Raw genomic sequence first — 15,139 nt, forward strand, 5'->3', positions numbered from 1 at the left:
CCCACCTCACCCTGGAGCTCTGGCTCTCATCTCTCCCAGACCCTCAGTCCCAGCCGGCCTTCCCAGCCAGGTGAGCATGGCAGCCCGAGCACCTAGAACAGACCCTCCCAGAGGGTGTGCCAGACCCTTGTGGGGTGAAGGGCCAAGTTTAGGTATAGCAAGCACTCTCTGCCAGCACCCCCATGCCAGGCCCTGGGCAGGGGGCTGGGCACCCAAATATAACAGACCTGTCCCCCGGCCCCCAGTGGTGGGTTTGCCTCTCAAAAGTCTGTGGCTGAGTCCTTTCCTGGAAGGGGCACAGGAGGGCGTGAAGGGGGTGCTTAGAGGTGGGACCAGCTGTGACTTCCACAGCGTGAGGTGTGTGCTGGCTCCAGGGCCGGAACCCCAGGCCTCAGGGGGATCCTTTATCCTTACCCTGGTGCCCTCCCTGTCTGCAGGGCCAGGGGTCTGCTACAGGAGGGTGGAGGGTGGGGAGTGGGCACATGTGACCCACAGGAGGTGGTTTGGGGATCGTGGAGACTGAGGGACCGATGAGGGGGAGGCTTGGCCCTTTCTGCTCCTGCCATAGGGACCCTCTAGATGGGGGCTATCTGGCTTAGCTCAGGGGTCCCGACTCTTCAGGAGCAAAAGAACTAGAAGGGGGGACCCTCAGGCCAGAACCCAGGGGCCCTAAGCCAGCTGGCCCTCCTCCAGCTTACCTCTGCTCCAGGCAGCACCAGAGCAGGGAGCCAGAGCGACTCCTCCACCTGCCAGCTCTGTGACCGTGACCCAGCCCATCTGCAAAGCCCAATGCCAGAGGTCAGGGTGGAGGACGGGCCTGTCCCAGACGTCCAGGGAACCCACCGGAGTGGGCGCTAAGCACAGCGCCAGCCCCGGCTGTGCCCCTGACCCTCACCATGGAGATGAGCGCTCCTACCAGCCCCACTTTACAGATGGGAAAACCGAGGCTCCTGGAGATGAAAGGTGTCCTCAATCATCCGGCTGGACAAGGGCAGGGCTGGGGTTCCTACCCAGGGCTGGGTGACGTCAGGCCGTGTCCGTGTCCCCGCGGCCGGGAGGAGGCCCCCAGCCCCTCTGCACGCTGACAGCCTCGGGTGTGAAGTGAGGAGTGGCTCAGACTGCGGCAGCTCGGTCCCAGGAGGACCCCCCCAGGGCAGGGGGGCCGTGCTGGCGGAAATGACCGTTCGCTGCCTGGCAGGCACCTCTGGGAGGTCACTCATTGGCAGTTAAAAATCTATTGTGACTTGTCAGAAAAATGAATAAATGGGCACATTATTTTTTCATTCCAGACCTCAGCATCTGTTTGTCTAATCAGGGAGGAGAGTGGGAAGTCGGTGAGGGCTGCCGTGCGTTTTATGTAAGTTTTCCTCTGTCACAGGAGTTTAAATGGGTAATGAACAGGCCGCGGTGATTTGAAATATAATCCCATTACACTGACGAGATTACGGGGCTTCGAGACTTCACAAATCACTCTCAGGGCTTTCACAGCAAACACCACCCTACTGGGACTTCCCATTTAGGCAGAGGTGTTTGGTGGGTATACAACTTGGCAGGCTTAACCCTTCCCTCTCCTTGGCTGCTTCCCAAATACAGGGTCCCCCCAGCGGTGCCTCAGTGGGGCCCTCAGGACCTGGGGTGTTTGGGCCACTAGGACAGCTTGTGTGGGAGGTGGGAGAGCTGACTTCGCCACTTCCCAGCTGCATGGCTTCTCTTTGCCTCAGTTTGCTCATCTGTAAAATGGGGGTTAGGTGGACAAGAGGATGGACTGAGAAAATGGTTAGTAAAATAGTAACTAGCTTTACTTGAGGACTTGAGAGGCAGGGGCAGGCACTGATGCAGGACTAGCGAGTTACACCCCGCTGTCCCCTTGAAGCAGGTGTCACCATGTGACTAATTCTGGCCAATGAAACATGAGTGGAAGTGGGCAGTGACAGGTGTCACTTTTGAACCACAGTATGTCATTTTTACTGCTCTTTCTCCAGGCCCCTGCCCCCCATCTGCACCCCAACCTTTATGGAAACCTGAGGATGGCTGGATCCACGGCTGACTGTGAAGAGAAATGTTAAGCCACTGAGGCCTTGGGGCTGTTTGTTGCCGAAGCAGAGCCTGGCCCATCCTGACTAGCAAACTCATACAATCCTCACAATGCCCCTTCGAAGTATTATTGTCCCCATTTTACAGAAGGGGAAACTGAGGTTCAAAGAAGTAAAGTAGCTCATCCAAGGACACACCAACCAGGAGGCAGAGCTGGACTTTGAGCACCATCTGCCCGACTCCAGGACCTGCTTTTTAAGAGGGTGCTGGATGAGCGGTTTGTTTCACATCAGTTGGTGAGAATGGTGGGGTAGAGTGCCAGAGGGTGGGACTTGGACTGGGTGTAGCCCGATGGTGCCAAGCCCTCCAGTCAAGCTGTTTGTCCCTGAGGCAGAGGGCCATGGCCTGGCTCCTGTGTGCCCTCCTTCCTGGGCACTGAGGAAGCTGGTCTTGGCAGCTGCCATGGGCAGCCTCTTCGGCTCTGAAATTCGAGGGGACAGCTTGGCACAGCTGGCTCTCCTATGGAGAGGGTACTACTGGGGAGCACCATGGGGATGCTGCTTAGGCAACTGGACTAAGTGAGGTGACAGATGTCATGGCCCGCTGCCCAGGCACTGAGCACGTGCTGTCTCACTCAGTTTTGATTCCAGCTGGGAGAAGTGGGCATTTTCATCCCATTTTACAGACCTGGACACTGAGGCGCAGGGAAGTTAACCACTTACCTAGAGGTCACGAGGCTGGTGAGTAGAGGAGCTGGGACTGTGTGCAGCCACAGAGCGTGCACAACCCTCCCCACCCCACCCCCGCCCTCCGGATGCCCACAGGGAGCGGAATGTAAACAGTCTTGATATTTGGTTGACTTGGGTGGTGGTTGCAGCGTTCCCCTTAAATGGTCCCTTCCGTGGACACATGTCTCATGTGAACTGCGTGTGCTGTAACTCACCTTACGAGGAGGGTGTTGATTTTGTAACGGAAGGAGGCGATGCTTTCAACGTCCCCCGAGTGCAGAGGCCGTCCTGTCTCGTTCAGTGTGAAGGCGGCCCCGGTGCGTTTCCCGGACACTCGGTTCCACATCCACTGGCACCAGGCGGTCACCGTGGTCACCGTCTCAGGATGACGCACTCGGACTTCAAGGATTCAAAGCAATACGCAAGACGGCATGTATAGGGCTTTTATTTTAATATTGAATATGTCACAGGGTTTAATGACCAAATTAGTCATTTACATTTTTCAAAGATACCTAAATATAAAATTGCTGAAAATTCAAATACAGATAGCAAGCTACAAATAGTATTTCTTTTGTTTCTGGGGGGAGGGTGGAAGACGTTAGAAAAGGCTGCTTCTGTTGGCTGAACAAAGCTCAGGAGGACAGAGGAGGTCATTAAAATGACCCGTGTGCAAAGAAACACACTCGACTTTGAGATGCGGTCTTCGTCACATCTCTTCCTGGACCATTTAGAAAACGGTTAGAAATGCAGGTCCTCCAGCTACACCTGGTCCCTGAGCCTGGGCCGGAGTGGGAGGACGGCGCCGGGAGGACCTGGAGCCGGTGAGGACCGCAGAGGCAGCTGCGCGGCCAGACGTCCGTGCTTCCCGCCCGGAGCAGGCTTCCCTGGCCCCGCCACTGCTCACTGCTCCCCGATGTGGTGGAGAGCGGAGAAGCGCCCAGGAAAAACCCACACGTGGGCCTAATCGCTAGTTGCAATGGACACTTGCTACTGAAGGATGGAGACCACTTCTGGCGGGAGCCGGGCAGAACCTGAAGACCAGCCCCCCGCAGCTCCCCCTGAGGTCGGAGGTGCTGGGACGCGCTGGGGAGAGGCTGAGAGGGGAAATGGCGCCGCCCCGGACACACACCACCAGTCCCTTCCTAACCTTAGTAAGAGACTCCTCAGAGCGCTGCGCTCATTTAACAAATGGCAGAGTTAAAGCTATTGACTAAGCCCTAAACATTCCTTCTGAGAAATCGAGCCACAGCTTTTCCAATCTGCCTGTTCAATATGGGAACAGATTTTAAAGCGAATAACATAATCAATCCTCTGCCCCAAAGAATGGTCCGTCATACCAACCGTGATAAAGAGGACACCTGTTTATTAAAAGGAAAAAGAAATGTACATTTTTGTTCTTCAAGAAATTTGATCAAGTTGTAAGGAAATGTGTGGGCATGGCTATGTACATCTCGGCTCCCCTCGGCCGCCTGGCCTGAGCCCTGCCACTTAGAGCCGCGTCCTAAGGGTGCCGCCCTTCCCCGGAGCCCACAGCCTGCCCTGAGGACGGCAGGACGGGGGGGGGGGGGGGGGCGCTGGCCAGCTGGCCCTGGAGGCAGCTCTGAGCCGGAGCAGACTGAGGCTGGAGGCCAGGGTCACTGCTGCCCTGATTTCTTCTCCTTCTGGAAGCTGAAGCTTGTGCGTCTGTTCAGTTTTCTTTGTTTTTGAGCAAAATAGTCAGCCCGGGCAGTGCTGGCTCGTGACTCCAGGATGTAGTTGACCTGGAACAAGAGGACACACCCGGTCACGCGCCAGCAGCCACCCGCTCGCCCAGGGCGACAAAAGACGGCATGTGTAGGGCTTCGAAATGTTTGAGCGCCCTCAGGGGCCTCCTGTGCTTGGGGCGCAGCAGCCCAGCAGGCTGGGCCGAGGCTGCACTAGGATGGGAGACACAGGCTCGGAGGACGGTGCTGGCCCGGCCTGCCCGCCAGGCAGCGGGGGCGCTTTTCCGACCGCAGAGCCTGCGGGCTCACACGTGCTGCCTCCCAGAAGGCTGTGCACCCCTGGGTAGCACGTAACTTCCCTGGGCCCCACTTGCCCCGTCTGAAGGACGAGAACGCCGTAGGATGAAAACCAAACCAAATCCAGGCTCTCCATTCAGCCCCGGCAGGTGCAGAGCTCCCAACGAGGGTGCTTCATTTCACACCCACAGCCCCCAAAGTCAGGGCTCATCCGAGGAAAGGAGAGCGAGGCTCCGGGAAGAGCGGGCGCTGACCGGGACCACGCAGAGGGCCGGGCAAAGCTGAGGGGCTGAGGACGCCGGGTGCAGAGTGCCCAGCCGGCCGCCTTCCCGGTTACGGCTCAGACGCGGAGCTCGGCCTTCTGCACGCTGCTGCTCTCGGGATCCTTTTCGATCCCCACACGCGGACCCGCCACATGCTGGGGGCTGACACACATGCGGTCACGGTCACCAGCATCTGCCACGCCTGAGCCTGGCCCCATGCTCGGTTCAAGGTCTATGTCCTGAGGAGCCCACAGCCTAGCGTGTCCCCTGGCATGACAGAGTGACAACAGAGCGGAGCACGAAGGAAGGGGTAGCTGCTGGGGAGGACGGCAGGGAGGCCTGCAGGGGGGATGGAAGAGCGAGGGTCGGAGAGAGAACGAGGAGTGTGGGGCTTACAAGGGCCGGGGAGAACCACGGGCATTGGCACAGCAGAGGCACACAGTGAGGGGTGCCCCTGGAACTGCAGAAGCTCGGTGGCGGTCAAGGTGAGGTGGGGAGGAGCTGGAAGGGCAGCGGTGCCGTGAGCAGACCTGCGCCCAGCGGCGAGGACCAGCCCCTGAGAGGACAGCAGCAGCCTTATGAGTGGGATGCCATTATCACCCCCAACGTGCAGATGGGAAAGCTGAGGCACGGAACAGTAATGACACTTCCTCAAGGTCACAAAGCAAGCGTCTGGGCCAGGATCCGGATGGGGTGAGTGTCAGGCCCTTGACGGACACACCTTCCGGTTCTCCAGGCCCCACCTCTTCAGAGGCACCCCACCCCCTCACGCCCTGACACCACTCCTCCCACTGCCCCCAGCTCCTCTGGCTGGAGCGCTTTTTGTGAGCAAACACCATTTCCCTTCACTCTCAAATATGTAAAGTCATGACTAGAAACCTGAGTACTTTTGGGTACAGAAACCAGCCACCACCTCTGAGGGCCACGTGTCCTCCACCCAGAGCGGGGGAGGCAGCGAGGGACGGCACACCTCACAGGGGGCCGAGGCTCCGACACTGTGTTCCCTCCAAACTTTCTGCTCTGATAGTCGCCAGCAGCAGGCATTAAAGGCTGGTGTGTGCGTACAGAAGGCCTGACACGCTTGGCCCACTGCCTCGCCAAGTTACCAGCTGAGAGCAATAAATCATGAGGCCGCAGGGCCGGCTGACGATCGGGACACTCCAGACCGTGTGTGGAAATAAGGTTTTATCATTCTTAATGAGAGCAATCTTTGCATTATATCGCTTGCACACTCAGCCAACCTAGTGTTTTCGGCACATGCAACTTGACAAAAGCATTTCAAGATGATCCTTAAGTAGCCAACTATTTCCTAAATTTGTTATCTTCAGTGCTTTGTGATAATCACATAGATAATTTTAATGGAAGATTAATGTAATAATCAAAAGATAAAAACGCCCTTTGGTCTGCCATTAGCTGGTTAATATGCTGTGGCTTAAAACTTGCACAATTTTATGCACTATGGAGTGCTTCACTTTCAATGCATTTTACAGCTCGAGGCATAAAAATATAGGGAGTTTTCATGGCCAATAAAGCCACAGCCTCCATCACTCGATCATGAGAAGAACCCGATTTGAAGAGACCAATGATTCCTCCGAGATTCATCTGCAAGCCTGCAGAACCAGGGACCACACGTGGCTTAGCTCAATTATATCCCGGCCGGGAGGCGTGGCTCAGGAGCGCCTCAGCCTGCGTCCAGCTGACGCTCCGCCCTCTGCGCTCTGTGGTCCTGGGCCTCTCTCTCCTCATCTACAAAATGGGGATAAAGAGCGTCCACACTGCAGGCCAGTTGTGAAGACTGAATGAGATAATGCATATGCAGTTCTGCTCAGTAAATGGGAGATATTAATGTTTCTGCACATGGAAAAACACAATGAGAAAAAAATAACCGGATGGAGAGTTGCCTGTTCATCATAGTTTCTTTGACATCAGCCTCTGGCCCTTGTTTCCTCCTTCAGTTTCAGTCGAAAGTGCTCTTTTTATGCAAAACACCTGAATTCTAGAGCCACCACGAGGATTACTGGTGTCTAAGACTGAGCCCTGAAGAGCCTCTGATGGAAACATTTCTCCCGAAGGACTGGACGGGGCGGGGGCCGCAGTCACTGGGTGCTGGTGCGAAGCTCACGCAGACACCGTGGGAACGGGCACAAGGCTACGTATTCAAACTGCTACAGAAGTCAGAGACAGGAGGAGTGAAATGTCATCTTCCCTCAGGACCGTGGCCCTCAGCTCTCTAACTAATCAGGCCTGAGCGCACGGGACTCTCCCGGAGTCTCGTGCAGGAGGCAGTATTTCTACAAACAATTGATATGAACACAGACATTTTAGGGGCGGCGATGGGCCTCGGGGATTCTGCAGGAAAGCATCTGCTTCGGGAGCATTTGGTCCTGGGAGATGATTTCTCTGCACTTGCTCTTCCACGGTCTCACACTGAAGTCATAAACCTGTGTTTCTGTCATCAATCTGCTGTTGTGAAAATTATTTGATGTCAAACACAGGATTATAATTTTACTAGAATCCTTCTCAAGTCTTGAATATTTTAATGCTGGCTATAAAGAAAGCCCAGCCCTGACAGGGTAATGGAATATTGCTTTACCTAGGCCCTGAATACTCCGCACAAGTTCCCTGTGCTGTGTGGTGACGAGACGGCAAGTAACTCTTAGCTCGCTGGTTGTAAGCATCCGGCAGGCGCTGTCCCCGCGGCCGGGGCCCGGGGCCCGGGGCCCGGGGTGGGGTGAGGGGGAGCTGTGATCCAGGTGGTCCATGCACCTGCTGGTCTCCCCGCAACTGACAGTGCGACTCTGTCTCCGCTCCTGACTGCCCCCCAGCAGCAGCACCTTTTAAAGCCTCATCTACTACGTGTGGGAATCTTGTAGCCACGGGGACTTTGCCTCAGCATCTTTCTGTAAAACAATTCCATTTCGTTGAAATCCCCCCCTCAGCTCCCTAAGTCTGCACACTCTGGGGGTTAGGAGCACCAGGTCTGGAACCTGGGGTCCAGTTCTGGCTTTGCCAGCATGGCCCTGGCTAAGGTGACCTTCTTCCTGAGCCCCGTTTCACCGAGGCAGTGGGAACCCTTAGACATCGCTGCCCGCCGAGTCGTGAAGAACCAATGAATCGGCATGTCAGTGCTTAGCGGCGCCGCACTGCGCAGGCCCTGGTGATCTCTGCTGCTTTCGATTATTATTCCTTGATGATTCCACTCTCAGGGAGAGAATGAGTAACCACCTAAGTGGGTTTATCGCATCTCATTGGATTTGTGTTCTCACAGGCCTGTGTGGTGTGGGGCAGTGCAGCTGCCATGACCCCACTTAACAGGCAGGGAAACTGAGGCGCCCAGAGGCAATGCATCTCACAACGTGGAGCCCCTCTGGCTTTACGACCTGCTCTGCCAAAGCACACTTTTTTCTATCTGATCAACTCCACATGAATCAGCTGGAGGGAAGGATTCTGTTTGGAAGTCTGAGAACCACCAGTCCAGGGCTACTGGAGTGGTGCCCCGGGCAGCGGCCTGTGGCACCTGGGAGCATCTTAGAAACGCTCACCTCAGGCCCTTCCCCGGCTCCTGGACCGGTAAGACCCCGGGGCAGCCTTTCCCAGTCTGACCCGCTTTGGGAGGTTCTGTGTGGCCTGCCCCTCCAACCTTCCTCTGCTCCAGCACAGGCCTGGTGCAGCCTCCCAGCCAGGCTGTGCCGGGCCCTGCCCCTCTGCCCCTCGCAGGCTGCTGATAGTTTTTATGTGTAATGTTGTGTCCTCTGATGGAGGAAGAGCTCTGAGGGCAGGGGCTGGGTCGGCCCCGCAGCATCTCAAGCACTGGCCTGGCTCGCGAAGGTGCTCAGCGAGCATTGTTGAGCGGCGGTGACATACAACTCTAGCATCGAGTTAGGTGTGTTTTGAACAGGTTGCTAAGGTTACCTTGGGTACGGTAAGGTGTCTTCAAATAATAACAGTTTCCTAAGAGTCTGCTCCAGGAGCCTCAAGGGGCTTCTGGCAATAGATGGAAGGAAAGAAATGGTGCTTAAGAAGGATAAATAAGGACACGAGGAATCAGGATTTCTGGGGGCCAGGAGGAAGCCGAGGGGCGTCCTGCTTTGGCTAAGTGGGTGCAGGGCAGCTGAGCTGTGGTGTGGCCCTGGGTGCAGTACTCACAGGCAGGGTTCCTCCTCCGTAAAACTGGGCCTGAGAGCCTTGTCCTGTGTGTGCATGCGTGTTTGTGCGTGCACGTGTGTGCGTGTGTATTGAGGGGTGAAGGAGATGCTGCCAGGCCTGAGAACCACCCAGCAGAAGCCAGCCCTGCACACCCAGTGCCGGGGCCGAGGACACTCACCTTGAGCATGATTTCATTGACGGTAGCAGCGTCAGATTCGAAGTAGAGGTGTTTATAGTCATGATTGCTTAGATACGTGAGTTTAAATATTGCGTGACCTGGAGAGAGAAAAAACAGTGCTGAGGGGTTACCTACAGGGGAGACCCCCCTGATTCTCCCGTCATTCCAGATCAAGTGAGAGCAAGTGGCGGCTGTGTGGCAACTAGTCTTCAGAGTAGTTCATTTTTCTCATTACAGGCCGGGGAGAGACGGACAGTAGAAAAAATAAAACTATCAGGTCAAATGGCTAGTGAGGCCCCTTCTTACTCTGGAGTGTGTTCAGGGCAACATCACATTAGGAAGGCGTTAAGAACCTCTTCCACACAATAATTTCACGGAAAAGGTGGTATTTTTGAGGTAGAAGGCCAATTACCTCCAAATTATTGCTCTAAAAATAACTGTGAAGTAAAATAAATGAGCAACAGGAAGGAGAAAGGCCGGTAGCAATGCCATTATGAGCCTTCTCCACGGCCCTGGCTCCTGCTGTGAGGGGAGCCGTGGGCTTGTGACCCTGCAAGGAGGCTGCTCCCACGGCCTCAGCCATTTCTCCCTGGAAGGATGGGTGGCCTGGGGGACGGGCAGGGGGAGGGTTGCTCTAGACACGGCCAAGGACAGCTAGCACTTCCCACAGCAGACCGACCTCAGGGGTCCGAACCTCTAAACTGCCCCAGATCCAAGTTCTCACCCCCCTTCCCCATCACCTTCAGAATAACCATGCCAGTTCTGAGACTGCCTCCTGGGTTAGCCTCCTCTCACGCCACTGCCCTCACATGCCACAGGCCAGCCCACCGCACACCCCGCCTGCCCAGGCCTGGGATCTCAGTGACCCGTCTGGAGAAAGCCTGCCATCCTGGGGGACTTGGCTCAGCTGGTACCTCCCTGAGCAAGGTTCCACAGCTACACTTCCGGGCACACTCCCCAGTGACTCCCACACCGTACATACCGTCACCTGCAGCCCTGCCTGCCCTCTCTGTGCCTGTACCTGGGGCACACGTGCCAATCAAATTACCTCCTCTAAACTGAGACGTAGATGCCAGCCCGTCTCAGTCCAATGGGAAGCTGTCCCTGCCCCATCAGCACACGCTGTCCTTGGGTTCTGGAAGCCCCATGTGGCCCCTCTTTCTTAAGGAGAAAGTCCCGTTTCCCCTTAGGCTAGTTTGAAACATCGGACACAGAGTCTGCTGCAGACTCGGTGCTGATAGGACTCGAATTCAGCATATCCTTCTATTAGGCCTTCTCACCCGTTGTCCTTTTAATTGAAACAGCGCTGGTCACAGTTATTAATTAATAATATATCACCCATATTACCGTAAGTTCACCTCTTTCCCGGAGAAATTTTCTTGGGGACTTTATTTACAGTAGGTAATTCTTCAGACCTCCAAAAATAAACTGATATATGTGGTACATATGTGGCCAGAAAAGTTGAGCTGCTGGTATTTTATCCTGGAAAGATCATGATATACTAATTGCGACTATAAATTCTATATGGAAAAAATCAGCTAATAATTTCTGAAAAACCTCACTTTCAGTCACTTGACAAATTTAGCCTGATTCTAAATGGTGGCACTAAATTGTCAGAATTCTTAGCCGGAAGCTAATCATTCTGTTAACACGAAGTTCTTTGTTTCTGGTAAGAAAGTGAACCTCACGTGGATGACGCTGCGCGCACGTGTGGGTGGGGTGCTCCTGGGTCTTCACAGGCCCGCCAAGGACAAGAGTCTCGGTGCCATCGCCGAGGCAGAACCACGCGGCCGCTCTGCTGGCCATGCTGTGAGCAAGCAGAACCGTCTGTGAAGGTCACAGGCTGTGAAGGACACACACACACCCCTCTAGGAGGCCTTGCTGCCGACACCTGGCCATGGCAGACACAGACTCCAGGGCCTGGGGCGACAAAGGACCGGCAGGTCTCAGGGAGGCCGGTAGACCCGAAGCTTCGGGGTTCACTGACCACTCTGATAAGCGATCTCACGGACTGTCTACACCACCTGCTCCCACTCGTCACTGACAAAGCCAAACCTCAAGCTGCCAGAGCAGGTTTCACCTGAATGACTCGGACACCGCTACAAACCCACCCCGACTCTGGTTAGAGCTAAATCTACACACGGCACATGTGGTGTGCAGTCTGCACGGGCCTGGGAGCCTCTGGACGGAAGAAAGCCCTGACACTGTCTCCACGTGAGCTCAGAGGGGAGGCCCGAGGTTCGCCTGCCTGACAGTCACATGAAAAAACAAAAAGAAATCATCCTAAATCAGGCCTCCTGAAAGGCTGCCTACAGAGGCCCGGTGAGCACCAACATGCCACCTTCTGTTCTTGCTGTGTGCCCCTGGCCTGTCCCCAGCGCTCACTCCAGAGCCCCCAGGGAAAGTGAGGTGGACAGGGACGAGGAGTCCCATCCCACCAGCTCTCCGAAGCCTCTGACTTACTAGCATCTGCCTTTCCAGCGAAAGCATTCATGTCCCTGTGAGAACGGAGAAGTCACCGGCAGTGCTTGTGCTTGAATTTCAACGAAGCAGCCCCGTTGTGACCATCACAGAGCCACTGGGTTAGCGACTGGGTGAAGGTGAGGCGGGACAGGCAAGCAGAGAGCTGCCTCTTGCTCCGTGGGGGGCATTTCGAGGGAGAGCTCTGTGCGTAAGCTCAGGTTAACATCACAGCCATGTTTTGTCATACACGGTCGACTCGCTCCGGGGACCTCGGTTTTGCTCGGGGCCAGGGCAGTTTTACTGGGTTCAGGCCCTGCCAGGGACACGGGCTAGTGCAAGGATCTGCTGTGGAAACACTGGGTAGAGGCTGGCCTGGTGGGGGTCAGCTGGGTCAAGGTGGGGTGGAAAAGGGTAAGGGAGGAGTGTGGACGAATGTACGGGGGCAGGAGGCGGCAGACAGGATTGTGTATAGCGGACAGCCAGGTGACTCAGGGCAGCTACACAGGGCTGGGGTGCCAGATTCACCAGCCGAGGAAGCCATGAGGGCAGTGATGGGCAACCTTTTGAGCTTGGTGTGTCAAACTTCGCCAAAAAACTGAGCATAACTCGGGTAGTGTGTCACTTTGAGGAAAAAACATTATTTCGCAAATGTTTCATCCTCAGGAGCAGCAAATGTTTCATCCTCGGCATGCGGCCGTGTGTCATCAGAAGTGGCTACGCGTGTCAGTGCTGACACGCGTGTCATAGGTTCGCCATCACTGCCTAGGGGGTTGGTTGTAAGCTGGGCAATGAAGTGAGTGGTCAGATTGTGCTTCTGGATGTTCACCCTCGCTCCCAGGACCTGGAGACAGGGGGGACAGTACCACGGCCACCAGGTAGGCGCGGATTCGGTTTTGAGCTGAACAGGGTTAGAAAGGATGCTGAGAAAGGAACTGACTTGAGAACTATGAGAAGGGAACATTGGCAGGACTTGGGGAGACTTTTATAATAGAACTAGAGGCCTGGTGCATGACATTTGCACACTGGGGGGTGGGGGGGGTCCCTCAGCCTGGCCTGTGCCCTTTTGCAGTCCGGGACCCCTCGGGGGATGTCGGAAGCCTGCTCCCTGTGGGGAGTGGGCCTAAGCTGGCAGGCGGACATCCCCCAAGGGGTCCTTAGCGCTGCCACGGAGGTGGGAGAGGTTCCCACCACTGCCGCTGTGCTCACCAGCCGCCAGCCCTGCTTCTGGCTGAGCTGTACTCCCCTTCTGGAAACGCACTGACCACCAGGGGCAGCTCCGGCATTGAGCGTCTGTCTCCTGGTGGTCAGTGCGTGTCATAGTGACTGGTTGTTCCACGGTTCAGTCGATTTGCATATTAGCCTTTTATCATATAGGATATCCTATATGATAAAAGGCTAATATGCAAATCAACCAAACAGCAGAACGAGAAAATAAAATTTCCAACAAATATCATTCTTATGCCATTCGTTCTAACATATCCTATATAATAAAAGGCTAATATGCAAATCGACCAAACAGTAGAATGACTGGTCGCTATGAAGCACACTGACCACCAGCGGGCAGATGCTCAATGCAGGAGCTGCCCCCTGATGGTCAGTGCGCTCCCACAGAGGGAGCACTGCTCAGCCAGAAGCCCTGAGCCGGGCTCACGGATGGCAAGCGCAGCGGTGGTCGCAGGAGCCTCTCCCGCCTCCATGGCAGTCGGACATCCCTGAGGGCTCCCAGACTGAGAGAGGGTGCAGGTCGGGCTGAGGGACCCCCCCAAGTGCACAAATTTTGTGCACTGGGCCTCTAGTTAGTTAATAAGCAGAATTTACACTTGCATAGTTTCACCCAATCTAAAACCTATATATGAAATTATAACAAGTTAATTGATCTCTTGCTGGAAATGAATATATCAATAAACATGAGTAATTTATGCCACATGGTAAACTCCCACCTCTGGAATCACTGGCATTTTGGCACCCAATGAATAGAGTTAAGAACACAGAACAAGGAAAGTCTTATCAAACACCTTATTGGCCTGAGGCACCTCAAGGCTCCCCTCAGGTAAGGGAGGAGGAGGGGTCAAATGACCTTCTCAACAGCAGCCCGCAGGGCACCGGTCCTGGGGAGGGGGGGTCAGAGGGAATCAGAGATGGGCAGGTTACCCTTGAAAATTCAAAGAGCACCAGTTTTCATAGGGAGGGGCCAGCCACAGGGGCCAACTGTCTGTAAATATGTCAGCTAAGAAAAAAATTAAATATCAGTATAACTTAAAAGAAAATGTTAAGCCGTAGCTGGTTTGGCTAGGTGGACAGAGTGTCAGCCTGTGGACTTAACGCTCCTGGGTTCAATTCTGGTCAAGGGCACATGCCTGGGTTGAGGGCTCGATCCCCAGTGTGGGGCATGCAAGCAGCAGCCGATCAATGATTCTCTTTCATCACTGATGTTTCTCTCTTTCTCCCTCTCCCTTCCTCTCTGAAATCAATAAAAATATATTAAAAACATGCTAAGTCCAGTATTCCAATTAGTTCCAATTATTTTGCCTGGACTGTTAACTTTGTTTGGAAATTGAGGCATGAGGAAAGCTGGGCTGCTTGAGGGGGAGCATGAGCCCTGGAGTCGGTCAGGATGAAACCCCGCTTGGCTGGTCCCCTCGGCGCTGGGCCCCAGGAGCCAGGCTGGTGGGCAGAGGCGGCGGCGGAATGGTCAGGCATCGCACACAGCACGGACTCAGTGCGTGGTGGCGATCATTCTTACAACTGGGATGGAACTGACACTTGAAGATAAAATCATTATTTTAGAGGTTCTGTCTTTAATTGGGCCTCCTTTGAGCAGACATGCGGTGCCATAGGAATGGGGTATCAAACGCGGCGTCGAGGCGCTGGTCACACGCTCAGGGCAGACACTGGAACTGCATCAGCTTCTGAAAACTGAATGGGAGTCTGGGTATGTAAAAATGTATTTATGTTTATGTTTTTTTCCAAAGAGAAACAGAAGATGGAATGTAACAGCAGAAACTAATTAGTTGCACAAATGTCAGAAGGGGAGACGGTTGAGCTTTTGTGCTGTAATTTATCTTCTTAAACAAGAGGGTCTGCTGAAAAAAACGGGTTCCCTGGTCAATTCAGGGAAGTGGCTGTTCTACAGGGGCTATTATCACACAATGGGACGGCTAAGCAAAGAGGGACAGCAGCTTATCCACTCCTGCTAAGAGAAATGCTCCCAGGTTAGCACTGCAAACGGGGCAGGGATGACTGTTTGAAAGGAGGCTCCTTGGAGCATAACCTGCCAGCACTGACTACCTGGCACTGACCGGTCAGGGCCGGGCCTTCCCAGTGGAG

General features: G+C 54.7%; 1 protein-coding gene across 14 annotated transcripts in view; it reads right to left on the minus strand.

Moving 5' to 3' along the window:
• Positions 1-3,191: 3,191 nt before the first annotated feature.
• The window catches only part of MAPKAP1 (MAPK associated protein 1), a 199,553-nt gene continuing 187,605 nt past the window's right edge, over positions 3,192-15,139 (minus strand). For all 14 annotated transcript variants that reach the window (XM_054726891.1, XM_028130852.2, XM_028130851.2 and 11 more), the window contains 2 exons: positions 9,350-9,447; positions 3,192-4,522 (listed from right to left, as the gene is read on the minus strand). In XM_054726891.1, coding sequence (XP_054582866.1) covers positions 4,397-4,522; positions 9,350-9,447 — 224 coding nt within the window. In that variant the 3' untranslated portion in view covers positions 3,192-4,396. The remainder of the gene's footprint in view (positions 4,523-9,349; positions 9,448-15,139) is intronic.

This window comes from Eptesicus fuscus, chromosome 15, assembly GCF_027574615.1.
Source record: "Eptesicus fuscus isolate TK198812 chromosome 15, DD_ASM_mEF_20220401, whole genome shotgun sequence".
Classification (NCBI taxonomy): Eukaryota; Metazoa; Chordata; class Mammalia; order Chiroptera; family Vespertilionidae; genus Eptesicus; species Eptesicus fuscus.